This window comes from Colletotrichum fructicola (assembly GCF_000319635.2).
Source record: "Colletotrichum fructicola Nara gc5 chromosome Unknown KSG_Nara_v1_contig05, whole genome shotgun sequence".
In the NCBI taxonomy this organism is placed as follows: Eukaryota; Fungi; Ascomycota; class Sordariomycetes; order Glomerellales; family Glomerellaceae; genus Colletotrichum; species Colletotrichum fructicola.
Genome location: NW_027094055.1, coordinates 4,858,284 through 4,878,141, shown reverse-complemented (window position 1 = coordinate 4,878,141; position 19,858 = coordinate 4,858,284). Strand labels below are relative to the sequence as shown.

Here is a 19,858-nt window from a genome sequence, read left to right as displayed (position 1 = left end):
GAAGAAAGACATTGGGCTGTAAAAGTTAACTAGCTAGGTTATTAGCTAGGTTATAGGATTAAGCACGCTGGTTTCGAAGAGATTATTGAGTATAAACTATAGCTCGAAGACGCTCGGTAATCCCTGTGACAACCCCCGTGAGGCAACCATCCGCCCAGATATGCTCGGCTTGCACCAAGTATAAATGTCGAACTCGGCCCCTCATCTGGCTGCTCCAAATTTTCTAGTCGCTCTTTTATTGGCAATAGCTGTACAAAAGCTGAGTAGAGCTAGATGGCATGCCGCCGAGAACACATACCACACCTGCTATCTGCTCTTTTCGTTGTATGGTTGCGTCTCAAGTATTCTGAGATGATTTCCACCAGGGGCGAGGAATATTCAGCGGAAAGTGCTGGGAGGAGGCTATGAAACGACATCTCGGGGCGCCCTCTTCAGCTGTCCCAGAGGATCTAAAACCCATACTTTGAACTCGTAGGAGATCCTTTTTTTTTTTAAGATGTCCTCTTACCAAGAGACAAGATTTGTTCCACAAAAGACTCATCTTTTCGTGCCTGCGAAGCATCATGGTGAGGAAGTTCGCGCCCGCCCAGTAGGTCTGGGAAGCATTATATATTTGTATTTGAAAGCCAGTCACCGCCCACAACATTCAAGATTTGTCAGACAGCGGACTCGTTCTGTCCAAGGCCCCTGTTTTACATCTCTTCCATGGCGAAGAAGAATTGTACCGACACGTATAAAACCTTTAGATCGCAGCGAACCCAGATCAGATGGCCCAACAATCTAACCGGCTCGATATCTTCTGATTGAGCTCCAGAGTCGCTGGATGGACATAGGCAGTGCATCGGCAACGCATCCTGGGTTCTTGCTGACGGGTTTTCTCGATCAGTATCCTTGATCGCAAGCAGAATACATCGCAGACCGTAGAGACAAATAGAATTGAGTGAGATCACAGGGAGTTCCAGCATTTCGACATGTGTGTGGTACGTCAAGACCACATCAAGTATGAAGGCTAGGCAAGGTACAATGGCGAACGAACGATCCTACCCCACATCCACCATCATCAGCAACTGATTGGTCTGTTGTAAAATCCTAAAAGACTGGTCATTGTTTAATTAAATACCCTCTCTCCTGTGTCAGCCTTATTGCTCCTAAGCTGCATCAAGAACATACAACCTGAGGCATGGTGTGTTCTTGTATACTGGACCGCAATAGAGAGTGTCGGTCACGCTGTTTATACGTCTGATTCGTCGAGATCTGTCCGTCTTACACGTATGCCCACGATCTCAGCAAATCGGGGACAAGAAAATACGCAATTACCCGTCAATCGTCGTCGTCGGTCATCACTTTGGTATCAATAAGGCGAATACCATACTTCTGCCAACCATTGTCCCCATGATAAAGCCAACTGCCTATTGTTACATGCGATGACAGAAGGTCCTTGCAGCTGACTCCAGCTAAGACTCTAGTCGTTCGTAAAGAGGGTCCAGTTATGCCCCATTGCTGGTGTTCTCGGAAGTTGGCGGACTTTTACTACCTGAGCTTTAATACTATCCACCGCATCATGAACCCTGCCGCGCAGAAAACGACACGAATCAACTCTATGAGCTCCTCCCTTTCCATAATGACGGGTGGAATCTACATATACAAGACTTACAATCAAAGAGAACATTTGTCATACAAAATCGGCCGCGCGACCAAGTGCCTAGCGATACATACATAGCAGACTGGACATGAGCACCCTAGGAAGTCCCAAACGATTCATCTCCGCACAAAGTGCTCGGTCGTGCCAACGGGAATGCTTAACCAATAAACTTCAATTACAGATAGTATTTGCTGAGGATTGTAGAGACCTACAGTAATGAAAGAGTACGCTATCATCTCTAGCATCTCGACGTATTGGATGCGGGATGTTAGGATCACCCGAATTGCTCGGCTTTACACGCGCGGACGTTCGAAACTGATTTGTCTGTGGGGTGATTCCATACGCGGAGGACCTGTTAGCTAATTGCATAGTGCTTTTCTCTTAGCTAAGATCTAAATCTAAAGAAAAACGCAAATAACATAAAAGACACAGGCGTCTTTACTTTTATCAAGGCACAAGACAATGTTTCCATCTTCGCCTCGGTTGATTCCTTCCATTTTTTGCCTCACACGCATTTCAGCGCCTTCACTGATCTAATATAAATATAAAGATGCACTCTCTAAGCTCTTTTATCTCCCGTCACTACTTATGTATTCGATGACAGCAAATAGAACACTCGGGGGGCACTCGTTCTGAAAATGCAGTTAGTTACCGTTGAAAGTGAGGAGTATATTTGCGCTTGTCTTAGCTTCAGAAGCAAAAGACACCATCTTTCATTTGATCATACTCCATTGCTGGCCTTATCAAGACAGTTTAGAACTTTGGACGCCCTTTTACACTGGTGCCATATCACGACCACTTGCCTCATACTGCCCACCGTCACCACATACATCTAGAGCGATCAACCATGCGGACTGTTGAAAACACAGTCTTGCAATATAAAAGCTTTCTTGGTTTCACGAATTGCGTTTCGATTCTGCATGATGATAGGATAGGTAGATCTTGTGGGCTTGTTGTCTTTAACGAGCGTGGCAGCCCAACTCCACAGACATCAGCACTGACTGCTGCAGCAACCAGCCAGCAGCCAAGATATAGTGCGTTTTCATAAGATGCACACAACTTCTCTTCGTTTCTATCTCCAGGGGCTTATTCGGTTCTGTTTCAAAGAATATCACTAGGAGAAAAGAGGCACATGTCAGCAAGTTACAATTCGGGGTACAATAATCCTCACAAGCTGCGCAACGAAAATGCCTCCTGGCAATGGACCTAGTCACACCAGGTAGACATCTTTGTCATGTTGTCTCAAAAGCTATTTGGGTTTCTTACTGGAAATTTATAGCTACAGGTCCTCAATCACCACGCGTCAGTCATCAGCTGCCGACATTCCATGAGAAGTACATAAATTGGCATTGCCATCGTCAGACACCACCGCACCCACAAGAGAAATGACAATGATTCAAAGACTTCTCTAATTCAGATTCAAACCTCGTTGTCTTTCCATCAAAACCAGCCACATCTCCTATTCGAAGAAAACCATAAGGCGCATCATCTTGTTCCCTCGTCCGTCACCCCCAGTCGCATCTTCGTATTCCGGCAGCGACGAGCATATACCCTTACTTCCTCCCCCACAAGTGAGACGTCTTGTGAGAAACTTATCAGAGAGACATTGAAGTAAAATCCGTGCAGATAACGCCATCGCTCGCAAGGATTGCGTTCTTATTTCTCTCCTCTTCCCTTTAGGATTTTGCATACATATATACCTATATATGTGTATATACCTAGTAAGACATTATGAAATCCGGCCGGCCCTACGTCAGATGGCATGTATAAACCCAGATCTCCCACCAACCAATGCTGCCGCGATCTGCAATGAATGCTATGGTGAGAAGCTGAAGGCAGGAACGACCAATCTGAAGTCAACGCAGTACTGCTCGTACACCAGTCAGCCTGCCTACCACGCCCGGAGCGGCAACGTAGACAACTTCACGAACAGTGTCTCCATGTGTACCTGAGAATACTCTCGGGATGTAAGAGATAGACAACACTGAACCGATTAGACTTCATGAGAGACGCGACCGCGAGGATCCCACAGCATGGACAGCTGATTTCAGATGCTCCGATGCAGAACGAAGGACACATCATTCAAGACCCAACTCAGCAGGTCTTTGATTCTGCCTAAAGAGGAAAACGTTCGCATCCCCATCATTCAAACGTTCTCTTAATCCTTCCAAGCACAACCTGAAAATAACAACCCCACTTAGGATATATAAACAAGACCTTGCTACCATTTCCTTCTCTTGTCAATATCAGCGGCAATACCGCAGAAGTTGGCGAAATTGAACCAATCGATCCGTTCTCAACTGCGTTTCCGTTATAGTACAACCAGATCCCCGGGGCAAAACCTACTCGAGGGGCTCCCAGCACCAAAACAACCTTCCCTGCCCCTCCCCTTCGTCTTCCATCACCCTCTACAACCGAGTGAGTATTCAACTAAATCGCCTGAGCTACCACCCCAAGTAGCCTCGGCCTCGGATTTGAGTACGTCGAGAAAAGCTTTGGCTTTCGACCCTTCCCGAGGAGCGTTGAGCATCTTGAAGCGACGACTGGTTCAAAGACCAAATTTGTCGGTGTCCAGCCTCAAGAAGGAAACCCCAAGTATTTATTTATATCAGGAGATATTCCAATTCTTGAAGTACCAAACCATCTCTCGGCGTTGGGACCCCCCAGAGAGCAGCTTGCAAGCTGGAAGCCTGCCCCTGCGAGCTTCTCTTATCCTTCAATATTGGATGCCTCCAACTTACCAAATCTTCCAGGCAGATTCGACCGTCAGACCACTTACATCACCAAATTAGATTCACGCATCACCAAAGCGCGTATAGACAATAACTAATCAAGTTTTCCTGTCAAAAATCTGGGTATGCATATTCCTTTCCGACAAGAGACTAGGTATTTGAGATAAGAACTTTGAAAAAAAACCAAAAAGACGAGAGAGGTACGCAGAGCAATAGCAAGAGTAAAGCACGTTTGAGAGACAATAGACAAGAGACACTGCGCCGACAAAACACCAGATCCCTCCGCCGCCCTTTGATAAAACTTCCGCCAGGAAATTCCACAAAACTTTCTTTTTTTTTAAAAACCCATCATCTTTCCCTCCCCTTTCTCAAAACTAGTTCCTCGCCAAATACAACTATGAGACGTTTGGTAAGACTTATCGAGGTTTGGGCGGGAAACAAGGATCAACAGCTTCGCGACCTAAAGAGGTAGGGAAAATAAACATGAAACAGTGAGCCCGATCTGGACAATAGGTCGAGCATGATATCGTACAGGGGGAGGTTGATTTTGTGTGTGTGGAGGCACAAATCGGACAACATTTAATGTCACCTCGGATTAGCCTCTGCGCGTCTCGTTCGGGACGGGCGACAGCTTGCTGCCCTTGCTCCCTTCGACAACCACGAGTGCGCCGTTAACGTTATTAGACCTCCAAGTGCGCTGCAGACAATTGGTGATGTCTCATCTCGTGAACGAGCAGGAACTTGCCTGCCCCCCGAGATTGAGATCTGGCCATCGAACGAGAACGCGCGAGGACCTTTGGTCGGGTATGATCGCCAGCCAGCACCGAACGACCGATATGCTTGCCGAACACCCGCAATATGAACAGCCCTGAGAATCCCAGAGCCAAAAAGCCAAGCACTAGACGCCGCCATGCTGCATAATGATGACATAAAAAAGGCATTACTGAGCCTGGACAACCAGGCTCGTATTAGAGCAGAACCTTGATGACGACGTGATCCTCAAGGTTACGCCGGGTTACCCTTCAGCCTCTTTTGCATCCGCGGCGTGGGCGGCTTGCCCTTGTTCTGGACACCGTTCACCTGAGGGCCGCCAGGTGTAGGGGCGGAGGAACCGTCCTCTTCCATCTTTACACCAGAGGGACGTCTTCGCTTGTTGGAAGCTGGAGATGTGTTCGCACTAGGTCCGCTGGAGCTGGTTCCCTGCTGGCTCTGCTGCATCTGCATGCCGGGTGCCTGCATATGGCCCGGAGCAGGGCTACCGGTGACATGAGGCGACCCAGGAAGCTGCATATGCGGCTGGGCTGGGCTCGCGCCCATTGGGAACTGCCCAAAGCTGGGTGTCCGCGGGCCCTGGCCGGGCATGGCCTGGCCGTTCATATTTTGCGGCGCGGAGTTGATCTGGCTGACGTACTGCTCGAGGGCGGCGTACGGGCCGAGGTTGTTGTGAGCATGGCAGTAGGAGAACAGAGGGTTCATTTGGCCGATCACTTCAGCAATCTGCACGTCATCATTAGTGTCGATGATCCGTATGCATGCACGGGTGAGCGACGCTTACCTCGAGGAATTGGAAGACAGCTTCCGTAACGCCCATGCCCCTCTTCACAGCCGATTCTGGCAGGTCCACTAGAGCGTCGGGAGGGGGGTGTTGCGGGGACTTCATCATCCTGGCCTTGCCCTTCTTGCTCATCTCCGGAGAGGCCTTGCTGTCTTGGGAGTTCACCTTGTGCCACTCCTTGACCCAGTTATGTACGGGCTTCGCAGCCTCAATGACGGCCTTGCGGGAGATGTATTCTTCGTGGCTGCTTGTCAAGAACTCGAAGAGTTCAATCTTCTGCTCCGCGTCGAAATGAGCTCGGACGGTACCGTTTGCGACAAGCTATCCGAGTTAGTAATGGCATCACAGAGAGACGGAACCAGACTTACATGAGAGCCGTTATCGAACCAGTAAACTAGACTCGACTTGGTGTTCTCAATCCAGTGGCCATCCCCAGGCAGCGGTCGATCCGTGGTGCCCTTCTCCATGATCAATTGCATGTTCTTAACCCCACTGTCGAAGTGCGTGTGGAAGTATCGTGGAAGCGCGGGGTATGTGATTTCGTATTGCTTGTCGGCTTGATCTTCGATGTCGGTGATGTGGACAGAGTGACGGAAGACACCCTTGGTGGAGAAGAATTGGTTCACGAACATGTTCCAGTACGTGAGGTCGTCCTTGCCCTTGGATCCCTAAAAGTCAGTCAGCACGATGCCTGCGGTAACTTTCAAATGCGACGTACAGTAAAACCGCTCAAGTGTTCGCTGAACTGCATGAGCTTCAGCAAGCAATGTCCCTTCATTCCTTCCCTCCTTTGCTGCTGGGCCTGCTGCGCGAGAGCCATGCTGTTGGCCATGGCGGCCTGAGCGGCAGCAGCCTGCTGTGGGTTCACCTGAGGTTGTCCAGGCTGAGGTTGCATTTGAGGGGGGCCTTGCGGTTGAGGCTGAGTCTGGGGAGGCTGCGGCTGTTGATTCGGTTGTGGACCTGGTGTTTGCGAGGGAGTGGGTTGACCAGCAGATTGCGGGTTGACAGGCTGCGCGGGCTGCTGCTGCGGTGTCTGTTGAGGGGTTTGCTGGGGCTGAGGTTGCGGCTGCTGAGGTTGGCCTGGAGGTTGCTGACCCTGTTGTTGTTGTTGCTGCTGTTGCTGCTGCTGCTGAGCCTGCGCCTGCTGTTGTTGTTGCTGCTGCTGCTGTTGCTGCTGTTGCTGCTGGGCCTGCTGCTGCTGCTGTTGCTGAGCTTGCTGTTGCGCTTGCATCGAGGCAGCCATCTGCGCCTGCTGCAGCTGCATGTGTTGAGGGTTCATCTGGACCGGCTGGCCGGGCTGCTGGCCTTGTTGTATCTGCTGGTTCTGCTGCGCGACAGCCTGCTGCTGGAGAGCAATCTGCTGTGCCAACATCGCCTGGGCCTGGGGAGTATGCGCCTGCTGTAGATTTTTGTCAACATTCTGGTCACCCGCGCGGGCGCGCTATACATACCGGCCGCATGCCCTGCCTCATGGCCGCCATCTGGGCCGCCATCTGGGGGTTCATGGGCATGCCCATAGGCATGCCATTGACACCCATGTTCGCGTTGAAGGCTTGTTGGGCCATGAGCGCCTGCCTAGCCTGCTGCTGCTGCTGGAATAACCTCTGCTGCGCCATTTGGGTGGCATGCGCCATCGCGGCCGGGTTGTTGACTGTACGTCGAGGTCAGCGGGGGGAGGGACATAGGACGAAAGGGTACGCGGAGAGCCGTCAAACATACAATTCTGGGCGAACTGGTTCTGCTGGAACATTGGGTTCTGGGGGTTGAGATGCTGCAAAGCGTGAGCGTTCGGACCACCAGCACCCGGCGGCATGCCGCCCATCAACTGGTTTGGATTGACCTGACCACCAGGCCCTGATACCGCCATGTGCATCTGGTGAGGCATTCCACCGCCCGGCGGGCCTTGCTGATTTGGGTTGTGAGGCATACCCGGGCCCATGGGATGGCCTGGGACGCCTGGATGTTGTTGCATGCCGGCAGGATGACCTGCAAACGATGGTCCCATACTCGTCATCATGTCTTCAGCGTGTCGATAATCCACGGCGTGGATATCGACGTCTCTTCCCTCCGCACTATCTCATGCGCCTGCAGAAAACACCCGAACGTGGCTCTCGTCTCGAATAGAAATGGGCAATCGGCGGCCGCGAAGCAAAGCAAACACGAGGGCGTTGCGGGCGTGGTGGGATGCGAGCGTTGGAGTTTGGGTTGCGATGGCGCGACGCGAAGAAGCGATGGGGGCAGCTGGCGTTCGGGATTTACGAGACGCGGGAGAGTGGTCTCTCAATCGCGCGGATGCGGGTTGCGTGGGCTGGCGGGTTTCGACTAGCGTTATCGGGGTTTGCGATAGGAGAGCAAGTCGTTTTTTGCCCGTCGTGATGGTGCAAGTTTTGGGCGGCCGGGTCAACAGGCGAAAGGGAACCGAGAAGGCATCGATGATCGACGTGGAGGACGGAGGACGGAGGACGGGGGCGGGAAGAAGGATAATTTGGGTAGGGAAGTTGGTCGGGGATGCGACGACAAACAAAAGAGCTGGATGGGAAAGGGTTCGGGGAGTGGGTGGGTGCGACTAACGCAGCCCGATGACGGGGGAGAAGGGTGCTTGCTGGGCCTGGGACTGGGAAGCCTGCGGGAGGAAGAGAGAGAGAGGGAATAGGTGTGCGTGTGTGCGAAAGTGGAAGAGCCCGAGCTGCTGGAGCGAGAGAGACAGAGAGGTAGGTAGCGAGACAGACTGACGGGCGACGAGCGAGTCGGGGGGTCGGAAAAAAAGCGTGGCGTGGCGACGGAGAAGGTAAAATGGAGTTGTTGGTTTATCGCAAAGGTAAAGGTTTCCGGGGCCCGTACAGGCAGAGCAGATACAGTAGAAAGAGAGTGTGCGAGAGTCAGAGATACGACGACGTGGTGTCGAAGGGTCGCGAGATAGCGGGAGCGAGGTGAGGCGAAGCGAGCGGACAGACTCAGTGGGTTGAGAGGTCTCGTGAGAGAGTGAGTGGGTGGACGGAAAAAGACGACGAGGCCCAGAGCCTTTTTCTTTTTCCTTCAGCACGCAGGCGCAGACGTCGTCGACGATGACATTCGCCGCGGCGGCGGGTTTATGTTGTAAGATATCCAACAAGCCCGATATTTATTGCACACGTCGAGAGACCGGGAGACAGCGAGAGATGAGCACTGCAATGTGCTGCGCTGGCGAGCAGGAACAAGCCTTTTTTTCGCGCGTCGCCTTACCAGGAAGACGGGAGAGTGAGCGAGATGCGGTACAAGTCCAGAGGTAAGGTACTAGGTAGCTGGACCTGATGAATTGCGGATTTTGGGGGGTTGAGTGGGTTGGGCTGGGTAGCGTGGTAAGGTTGGCAGCAGCGTGGCAGCGTATCCGTAGCGCGTGCGGTGCCAGCGCGCTGGGGTCGGCTGGCTGTCCGTCTGTGTCTGTCGCTGTCTGTCTGGCTAGCCGGTGGGCTGGAGAAGGGACGCAAAGACTCAAAGTGGGCTGCCCGAGCTTCTTTTCCCCTTGCCCACGTCTTTCTTGCTCAGCGGGCAGACAGCGAAACCGAAAGTCCCATGCCTTCCGTTCGTCTTTTGGGTGGGTGTCGTGTAAAGCTAACGTCGTCCTCTTGTGTCTAAAACGCAACACGGGACGAAGTTGACGTTCGGAACCCCGAAAGAACAAAATGAAGCCAAACACATCAAAAATTCACAGACAGAAAAAATTTAAATTAAGGAATCAGACACTCGGCCCAGGGGCGGTGATTGGAGGGGGCGCTCAACGTGGTGTTGCAGACAGGTTGCAGCGTCACAGAGAGCTCTCCCTACAACAGCTGCTAGGACACAGCAGACAGCAGACGACAGAGAGCACAGCAGATGGGTGGATGGCTGCTCGGGCTGGGGAAACAGGAACAGAGCAGGGACGGCAAGGAAGCGCGAGAGGTGGGCGGGCGGCCAGCATGCCAAACTGCCAATGCCAGACGCACCTCCCAGCCCGAACCCGCCCTTTGCCCTCTTTGGATGGGAAAAGCGGGCTCCTATTCCATTATAGCGGTACGCTACGCATCTATCGAGCACAGTATGCATGGATATGCCGGAATTAGGTGGCGGGAAGCTCCATTTAAACGCGGGAATATGCCTCTATCCATAACGGTCGGCGATCAGGCGGCTTATGCATCAAGAGCAAAGCAAGCTTTGTCTTTCTTCAGCGACCCGCGCGTCCCAAGGGGTTGAAGCATCTGTCGCAAAGCAGGAGGCAGGAGGTTCTGCCTTGTCATGGTCACCGACGGGAGCAGCGCAGCAGCAAGGCAAGGAGGGGAAAAAAATGCCTCCCATCCTCCCCGTTCATTAGATGACAAATGGCCCTCGCAGAACAGACCGCTGGAATCGCGTCGTCTTGCCCTATCCGTTTCTACCTTTTGCGTCCCTCAATGGCAACCACGTGTTCCCCGAACCACCCGGACACACACCATTCGCACATTCTGTCTCTCGCTGTCTTCCCTCATCGAGTCCTCTCATCGTCTGGTGACATGAACCCAGAGAGGGGGCCGCGCGGGATCCAATCAGCTTACCTCATTTTGGGGGAAGCGGGGGATCCATTGAGTCCCCAGTTCCAGACATCGGCTCCTCGGCGCTAATCTCCGATCGAAATCACATGACCTTCGGTCTAAAGCTGATGGTCCAAGCCGACCACGTGATACCCAGTCCTGAAGCAGATTTCTAGACCAAAGGCCCGTGCCCCAGAAAAATTTCGACCGAACCTGGCCCCACAATTCCCATCGTGAGCCGCATCTATAAAATCTCTTCCCTCGCATCACAAGCTTCGTTCCTTTCCCCATCATCCAACGCCATACTTCCTCACCAACGCCAACCCGGCCAGCGCAGGCCTCGATCGCTCACACCACCTGACAAAAGCTCAATGCAGAGCAGATCAAAGAGCGTTCGGGGTTCCTGCGCTGTGCCTCCTACTAACAGGTAAGCCACCAGCAAAATTTCCCTTCACGCACATCTCCCCAAACTCCGAATGATGATATTATATCAACATGTCTTCTTTTCCCAACCGAATCGACCATGAAGAAGTCTAGTCTACTCGGGCACTCCGTCGCAGGAGAGCCTGTTACTTGCCAGTAATCACTATCTGACACTTTCACCTTCACCTTCACTTTTCAGCAATCTCAGTTTTTGAGCAATATCGCTGACAAGTGGAAAGAACAGGAAAACATTGTATCGCATAGTTTGCGTGCAAGGAACCATCAGTGGCCCCTACTGTAGAAAATAAAAACCATGATTTCACACTCAAGATTGCTTCAATCGTGACCCATATGCTTGCTTGATAGACCCAATGTGACTGCTGACCCTAGAGTTCTCCCCAACTATGATGATGACGCGTCGCCAACTTCGGGCGGCTACAATACGCCTTGCTTTCGTTCTGGATCCATCTTCGAGATAGAGGCCTCTGTGATCGTCACAACGTCCACAAGCTCCACGCGACACAGCATCGTGACGCGGCGTATAAAAACCTAACCCAAGGAGGTCGACGTTTACGATTTGAAATTTCGCAGAATGACCAATTCACATTTCGCGATTACGATGACGGACGTTCTTATCGTCCATGCCGCACAACAGAGGACGTCCTTCACTTCTCACTTCACGATCTCAATTCAAGACCTCATCTCCAGCAAGCAGCCACCTTCCCAACCACACACCATCTCACCTCACTTCACCTCGCACATCATACAGACATCTTATACATCAAAACCAAACAATCATTCACTTTGTGGAATAATCTCAAATTCATCTATGCCAACCATCCCCAACTGCCATGCATCCCAAAAAGAAACACTACCAATGCCCACCCCGCAAAATCCCATAAAACAAAAAAAAGAGGCAAACACTCTTTCTTTTCGCGAGGTATATCCCGTCACGGGGGCCGTAGCCATACACCGTGAGTTTTGTTTTTGCAACTTTCATCAAAAACGCCAAGCAGAACGAATGACAAGTAAGGCGCGCTGCGACCGCGCGCCCTCTGTGAACCACCCCAATAACCCATCAAGTCCATTCCCTCTCCTAAATCACGCGCAAACCTTCCCGTACAGACTCGGGGATATCCCGCCGCCTGCCTCCGACGATACCGCGGCGGTTCCTACCCGTCCGCCCCCTGCCGAGCCAGTTGAGCTTGAGCAGCCGGCAGAGCTCCTCCATCCGCCTGTTCCCCTCGTCGTTGCCGTCTCCCGCGACGTCCCCGAGGCTGGCGAGGATGCTCATGCATTGCAGCATGCGACCGACCATCTCCGTGACCTGCTTCGAGTCCTCGACGTTCTGCTCACGGGTAAAGGGCCGGAGTTGTCCATCGCTACCAGCACTGGCGTAGCTGACGTTGCTGAGACCACGACTGCGTCCGCCAGCCCCGGAACTTGCATCGCCAAGTAGGGTCGTCGCGTTGGAGTTGTAACTTGCCACAGACGGGTCAAGGCTCATTGCCGTCCCTGGACGCATCATGCTCATGGTGTCGGCGGGGCTGGACGAGAGCGCAGGATCCGGGAGGGGAGAAGCGAGTGCCATTGAGGCAAACGACGAAGGTAGGAATTCGAGTGAGAGGCGAGAGAATATTGTCTTGAGTGATTCGTACCGGGGGAGGATGACAATGTCGCGGTATGCGGTCAGGACGATGCGGCGAACGTCGAAGACGGCCGAGGCCGGTCTTACATGCGGTGCATCGGTAGACATCGGAGCCGCCTTGACGCCGCCCCAAAAGTCGCGGGCCTGGTCCGGGTTCATGAGGACGCCGCAGCCGGAGAATTCGAGATCCAAGGGAAGGAAAACGGCCTGCATGTATGGCAAAATTGATGTGTAGGTGATGAGCCACATCTCCACCAGCGCCGGAATGACCTTGTCTTCCTGAGTGCGCCTGAGGGTATGGTCCAATGAGGCAAAGCCGGTCGCAAGAAGTTCGCGCAGGTCCTCCAGGATAATATTCGGCGATCTGCGCTGGATGCAGTATTGTATGTGCAGTGTCACCAATTTGTTGAAGTCTTCCACGGGCTGTCGCAAATCTTCGCCCTCAAAGATGACGAGCATCTTCGCCTTGAGATACGGCCATGCATCATCGAGCGCCATGCTGTTGAGGCCGTACTTGCCTGCATCAATTGGTTCCGAGAGATACGACGACTGGTGCGTCAGACTTGGCAGACTGCTTGGCCCAGGCCATTCTGATGGAAGAGAACTCGATTCGACGCCGAGGCCGCTGCTCTCCTTTTCAGTCTTTTTGTCCCGACGTCCCTTGCCAAACGACGTTGCAGTCGGGGCCGGACTAGGGGGTAAGTTGAAACTGTATAAACTCGACGGGGCACTGGGGTCTGTGGGTTTCGAGTTGCTCGATGCGGACGACAGCGGGAGGTGGAATTCGTCCTTGAGCTTGTGCTTCTGCCGCGACAGAAAGTGATGCTTCTTTTCCTTTTCTCGCCCTTCTGGCTTCTCCATGGTGGGCGTTTCGGGCACGGCGCGGATGGTTGCAGAAGACGAGTTATTGAGATTGTAGATGGACTGGCCGCTGGTATCGATCAGACTGCTGGTGCTGAAATTACCGCGCTGTAATGATGCGAGCGCGCTGCCGATCTTGCTAGGGCTCGGGAGCGGTTTGTCCTTGGGATCGCCCTTGGTGCCGATCTTGACAGGGCGGGAGAAGAGCTTCACCTTGGACTTTTCTGGCTTCGCCGGTTTCGGATCGGGGATGAGTTGCGGCGGGGGATGAACAGGATGGACGGAGTGAACTGGGCTATGCTGTGACTGTTGGTGGGCGATGTGCTGCTGCTGTTGTTGAGGCTGTTGCTGCTGAGACTGAGATAGACCCGGTGATGTCTGCCCCGACCGTGGAAAGGCGGCGTTCGCTGCGGTCGTCGCGGCCGAAGTACCCAGCAGGCCGTTGTGGTATCCTTGGTTCCCAAAACCACTCTCTCGTGGAGCGCTGGCCTCTGTCAGGCTTAGCATAGGCGGGCTGAGTGGGCCCCTCGCGCCGCTTCCCCTCCTCACGTTGTCGACGGCGTCGCCGCCGTTGGGGTTCGGTACGGTCTGCGACCGCTGTCGAGCGTGCTGTAGTTGTTGCTGGTTCTGTTGGTTGCCCTGGTGCTGCAGGACGGCGGCTTGTGCCGCGATCTGGCTGGCTGAGAGGGCCGGACTCGATTGCTGGTGGTGGTGATGTACCTGGTGCTGGTGTGTAGACGACGATGCGACGGAGGCAGGCTGTGACATGCCCACCTGGGAGAGGTTCGAGGTGCTCGTGGATGGGAGGGTCGAGTCGAAGAGGCCGGGCGTCTGACTATGTTTCCTCGAGTGGCCTTTCGTCAAGGGGCTCGCGGTACGGGCGGCGGCGGATGCGATGTGGGTGTTGACGCTCAGGTCATGGTTTCTGCCTTCGCTTGCCCCTCCTCCTGCTATGGGACCTGCTGGTCCTCCGGGTGTGGTGCCGGATCGCTGGGCGGTCGGGCGCGAGAAGTTCTGCAGGCTCGCGGTGCTCGAGTTGGCCTGGGAAGTGAACTGGGCATATATCGGCGTCGCGGAGGAGGGGGCGGTGGGCGCGCTCGGTGCGTGGCTCCGGGGCTTGACGAAGTGTATAGCGAGGTTCTCTTCGCTGCTCGAGGAGTCGGCGCGGGCGGGAGGTCGTGGACGTTGCTGCGGCGGCGGTGCGCTGGAGGAGGAAGCTGTCGAGCCCGGCAGAGGGCTGAAGCTGCCCGGCGCTCGGGGCGGGGGTCGTGCTGGTTGCATTGTCGTGGATGTGTTAGGGGTCTGTTACATCTTGGGAGAATTGGGACGATTCGAGATCGGGCGGCCCTCGAAGGTTTGCTTGCTGAGTTGCTGTCGACAGCAGGGGTGGTGGGTGGTTGTGTTGGTTGTTCGTCTCTTGGTGGGCGAGGTGAGGTGAGGTGAGGTGGGCGAGGTGGGAGGAGTTGAAAGGTGCGAGGGCGCTGGCAGAAGCGAAGTGGTGATGTAAGAGGGTCGAAAAATACGAGGTCAGGGAGGAAAGAAGGAAGGGTGGTGGTTATGAGCGATCCAATACCACGAGTGGATTTTGATTGCGTCCAAGGGCTTCAAGGGCCTCAAGGGCGGCCGTGTGAGATAGACAGGATCGATTCCGAGAATTGATGCAGGATAATCGACAAGGTAGTGTATCCCGTCTGCACAACACCAGGCCAGGCCAACCCTCGTCTGGGTCGTCTCGCGTGCGCCTTAAAGCAAGTCTGGCTCGGGTCTAAGCAAGCAAGATGCGGGCTATCCTTCCTATCGATATCAACCCGGATCCAATCCAACGCACCTCAGAGTACGGATAAGCGACCCGTTGCCAAGGGGAAGCCGGCCGACGTTTTCGTTTGCGGTGAAGGACCGACGCCCTGGACGGCTGAACCAACCCAAAACCAAGGCACCGCGACGACTAACAGCATCCCCCGCTCTTAGGTGCTCACCTCATCCCAGCCCCTTGTGCTGCTGGATCACTGGCACCGTCGCCGGGTTGCGACCCTGGCCTTCGCTAGCCTGGCTGGTGGGTGTCTGGGCCTTGCCGTTTCGGTGCTAAAATCCAGCAACAGGTGAAGGTAACCCCGCAGCGTCATTGCGCGCAAGAAAAAAAAAAAAAAAGACAGTCCCCATCTTCAGCGGAACATTGAGGACCACCACCACTGGAATGGAGGGAGCCGCACCCGCAAAGCCGCACAGCGCCAGATTTTCGTCATAATTGATTTTCCCATGCTTCCTTTTTCCGACCCCTCCCCCTCCAACGACACACATCACGATCGCCCTTTCTCGCCAACCACCCCTCCCCCTGCCCTCGTCCACGCTCTCCTGCCTTGACACTCCCGTCGCTCGTCCAAACTGCGAAACTTTGACGTACCAACCGTAACCAAATAGACCCGACAGAACCATGGCATCAGAAACAAACGGCACCGCCGCCGCTCCGGCCCTCCAGTTCACGGCGACCTACAAGTCCCCCGCCAACGACCCCTTCACCCACTCCGAGTCCATCCCCGCTGCGCCAACCTCCGGCGTCTCAGACAAGACGGCCTACCTCAAGTCCCTGCGCGAGACCATCAACACCGCCCAAGAGAGCATCAACAAGGAGCTCACGGCGCGCATGGAGGAGGACAAGGCGCGTGAGGCCGGCAAGAACGGCTCCAAGACCGCCGTCGACGAGGCACTCGAGGAGGAAAACTACGGCGAGGAGGCGCCTCCCAACGACGACTGAGAGAAAGGAAGAGAGCAAGAGAGAAAAACTTTGAAGCTACGAAAAACGAACGCAACGCCTCGTTTCAGAGCGCCATCGTACATTCTTTGCCACCTTATATACGGGGTATTGCTGTATCATGCTGCCGCTTCCCCATTTGCCCTGGCTATGCAAATACCAATATGTACGAAGGAAACCAACTCCCAGCACCAATCAACCCGGCTCCTCCTACTCCCACAGCACACCCCTTACGAAAACCTACGAGCCCAACTTCCCGCACGCGAGCTCTGCGGCCTGTGCGACGCCGTCTTGTTCGAGCAGCCGTAATGGACGACGCTGTTATCGGGCAATACCGAAATCACGGTGCTGCCACCGAGCCTCTTGTGACACACACCGCAAAGGCGTTCCTCCGTGATCACCACCCTTCTATTGCGTCCGCCTTGCCCACCAGGAATTCCGTCACCGAGCACCAACAGGGCTTGCGTGGATACCAGCTCCGTGTCTCGCAACCGCGCAACAATGCGCGACTCGTTCACCACGCTGTTGGCAGACCTGATCCTGCCTCGGAAGTAGGATTCAAGGTCTCGGACGGGAAGGTCATCGGGGATCAGCGAGAGGGTCGAGGCTGCTGGGAGACGTGAACCGTGCCTTGAGAGAAGTTCGAGTGCTGGCGCATGGGCGGGTTTGTGAGGTGGCGGCGGCGTCAGGTACAAAGAGAGTAATGTGTGGTAGATTGATGGTGTCGAGTCCTCGACGTCGCCTGCTGAAGACGGTCTCCGCGATCGATCCGGGGACCGTGATCGGTCTGGCGACGACGACGCAGACTCCTTTGACTTGTGCACCATGTTGCAGTACCTGGGCAGGTTAGCCAATGCAAAGACGTTAAATAAGGCAATACTTACTCTTCGGCCTTCGCATAATTCTTCATTTTGAAGACGTAAATTTCCAATGCCTGCTTGTGCGAACCCATGTTACTCAGCACGACAGCTTGAGCTTCATAAAAGGCCGGATCTGCATCACGTCAGTAACCATCAAGTCCGGCAAACAGTGGTCAAACGTACCGTCTCGCGGGATGAGACCAAATGCCTTGCTAAGACTATATTGCCCACTTGTTCTGAGGAACGCAACGAAGCGTTCCATTTCTGCATCCCACTCGTCATCCCTCTTCTTCTCCTTCAGTTGTCTGATGAACAACTCCGCTAGACGATTGTGGAAGTCTGGGGTCGTGTCATCTAGCTCGTTGATGATATGCTCCAAGTACTGGACCTCCAATGAAGGGTTGATGCCGCCCAAGAAGCGGGCTACCCGGCCACGGGGCAAGGTCTCCGCATTCTCAGAGTCAGCGATGAATATCTCCATGGCCAATTTTGGATCCGCCTTCAATACCCATTCAGAGTACTGGAGAATCAGATCAATCTCTGACGGCGGCAGGTTTTGAAGATACATCACCGTCCGCTGGGGGCCGTGCAGAGCAGGAGCGGTCTCGTCGGGCTTCTCGGCCGTTCCAAAGCGCTTGAGAAGCTCCAGCGCTTGAGAATGAAGCTTCTTGCCGCTGAAGAAGTCCACAAGCTCGTTGTACCTATTATGAGCGAGCAGCGCTTCGTTCACCACGTCTGGGTCGCAGAAGTTGGGCAGTCGGAAGAGAGATCCGGCCAGAGACGGGCTGGTCGTCATGTACGTTCTGAACAAAGCCGTGTCAACCATCCTTGAAGTTCTCAGTAGCTCTCCCTCCAGTTGGCTTCCCGTCTCCTCGCCGTGGACTGGTGACATGAAGCCCTTCATCGCGTCTTCGGTCGAGCCATTGGTGTTTGACCGCTTCAGCTTGCCGGTGCTGGGGTCAAGCACACGTTGTAGGCGTGTTCTCGTTCCAACCAAGTAACCAGCCAGCGTCCTGACTGCTGCCAGAAGATCGTCACCTTCAAGAGGTTTGTCCTCCGCTAGCCTTCCCTTGATGCTGTCGGTCTCTTCGACGTCCAACGCATTGCTCTTAGATATGATGGAAGCCGTGTCCGACTGCGGTAGTGCGGGTGCCTGTTTTCGTCCCATGAAAAGCTTTGCAAAGCCAACACCGCCACCTCTCGCGGGGGAAGCCGGGCTCTCACTGGGTTCGTCCTTGGCCGACTTGTCACCATTGGTTTTTTCATGGACTTCTTCCTCGCCATCTCTCTCGTCACTGCCCGACTCTTCCTGAGCACCGTGCGCCCATCCGGACATCTCACCCGCGATCGAAGGCGGGAAGAGCTTCAGTACACGCTCAGGCGGGGCGTGGACGTCCTCTTCGTTGAACAGATCCATGGCGTCATAGTACTTTTTTTGTTTGAAGAGCATCTCTGCTTTGAGCATCTTCACCTCCCGCAGGGTCTCCGTCTTATTGCGCAAAAGAGCATCTTCGAGCATGTTCAGAATACTGACGGCCTCGTCATATTTGCCCTTCTCGACCAGCTCATCGATTTGCGAGTCGTAATCGGTGGCACCCATCCTCCACACACATCGATCGCTAGAAATGTGGAATCCCTTGCCTGCATGCGCCAGACTGAGATTGGGTGGTGGAAGGTGAAGCTGCGCTGCACCAGGAAGAGAGATGGTCTGCAACAGCGACAATGTCTCTGGATTCCTCACTTCAAGAGACCCTTTCGAGGGTGCCTGCAGAGCTAAAATGTAGGGATAGGAGTATCCAATCTGCTCCGGCGCCGCCTGCCATGGTATCTGCCGTTTCTCAACCGGCTTACCTTCATCGGTGATGAACATTGAGTTGATATCCTTGGCCAACAATAGCTCGCCTTCGGACAGCTTCGCCGCAAGGGGTTTCGGCATGTATCCTCCAAGACCCATGTAACCCATACCCGCGCTGCTAACCGCTCCGAAGCGGCTGGCTTGTTGACCCGACGTTGCAGAGCCCGGGCTGATGATATCCTCAACCTCTTGACTTATAACATCGACCATTACATAGCCGGCGTTCATGCCGCAGACGATCTTCGTCGCGCTGGCCCATGTTACGGTTCGTATTGACTCCGGCAGGGTGATCTCGCCGACGTCGGGGCTAAGCTCGCTCTCCTGCCAGCTCCATAACAACAGCCGCCGACGGACGGCAACAGCCATGCGGCTGATGATCTCTGGTATTCCGGTAGCGGCATCTTTCACGATGTTCGAGGTTACAGCGAAGCAGGTGGCATTCTTCGTTCGTTGAAGCTGCTCAATCGGCTCGTAGGTCTGCAGGTCGTGCAGCGAGACGTAGTAGTTGGACAGCGATACGATGGTAGTAGCTTCTTTAAGAATAGCAAGCTGTTCGATCGCCCTGGTCGAGAATCTATCTATCTCACGCAACAGGTCCGTCGGTTTCTGCGGCGGTTGAGCGGTGTTGAGGTTGTTGTTGTTGGCTGGCGGCGGTGGGCTCGTCGCGGAGGGCTGGGAGCCATTGGCTTGGGTCGGTGACGGAGGGGGCAGCTCGTTTAGGCGGTAAATGCGGAGTGCACCGCTGTTGAGGCCGACGAAGACGCGGTCGCCTGTGAAATAATATGTTAGAGGGGGGCGTCATCACGCAGGAGGCGGGCTACATTTGGGGCAACGACGCACCATGCGCGAGGATTGTCTCAATCTTGGACTTATCCCGCTGCTTTAGCTCTATGATCGGCCGCGCTGTAAATGCTGAGAGCATGGCGACTGCCGGGCCGCAAGGCGAGTGTGTGAAATATTCAGTATACCGTCATCAGTAGGGAGGTTCGTCTCGTTTGCGCCGGTTCGTC

General features: G+C 54.3%; 4 protein-coding genes across 4 annotated transcripts; 1 reads left to right on the top strand and 3 right to left on the bottom strand.

Annotated features, from left to right (window-relative positions):
• Positions 1-5,379: 5,379 nt before the first annotated feature.
• Positions 5,380-7,868, bottom strand: adn1 (Adhesion defective protein 1; the record flags this gene model as incomplete). The annotated part of the gene is made up of 7 exons (XM_066152265.1): positions 5,380-5,871; positions 5,930-6,250; positions 6,298-6,597; positions 6,648-7,328; positions 7,381-7,580; positions 7,649-7,700; positions 7,770-7,868. 7 exons carry the CDS (start codon positions 7,866-7,868, stop codon positions 5,380-5,382), a joined length of 2,145 nt encoding a protein of 714 aa, XP_066008328.1.
• A 4,103-nt stretch (positions 7,869-11,971) lies between these two features.
• On the bottom strand, positions 11,972-14,665 carry bit61 (Target of rapamycin complex 2 subunit bit61; the record flags this gene model as incomplete). Its single annotated transcript, XM_032021134.1, has 1 exon — positions 11,972-14,665. The coding sequence occupies one exon, from the start codon at positions 14,663-14,665 to the stop codon at positions 11,972-11,974; it is 2,694 nt and encodes an 897-aa protein (XP_031881731.1).
• Positions 14,666-15,815: 1,150 nt separating this feature from the next.
• CGGC5_v010100 (uncharacterized protein) lies at positions 15,816-16,136 on the top strand (the record flags this gene model as incomplete). The annotated part of the gene is made up of 1 exon (XM_032021133.1): positions 15,816-16,136. The coding sequence occupies one exon, from the start codon at positions 15,816-15,818 to the stop codon at positions 16,134-16,136; it is 321 nt and encodes a 106-aa protein (XP_031881732.1).
• Positions 16,137-16,363: 227 nt separating this feature from the next.
• vam6 (Vacuolar morphogenesis protein 6) lies at positions 16,364-19,770 on the bottom strand (the record flags this gene model as incomplete). The annotated part of the gene is made up of 4 exons (XM_032021130.1): positions 16,364-16,970; positions 17,018-17,126; positions 17,177-19,618; positions 19,689-19,770. 4 exons carry the CDS (start codon positions 19,768-19,770, stop codon positions 16,364-16,366), a joined length of 3,240 nt encoding a protein of 1,079 aa, XP_031881882.1.
• Positions 19,771-19,858: the final 88 nt, after the last annotated feature.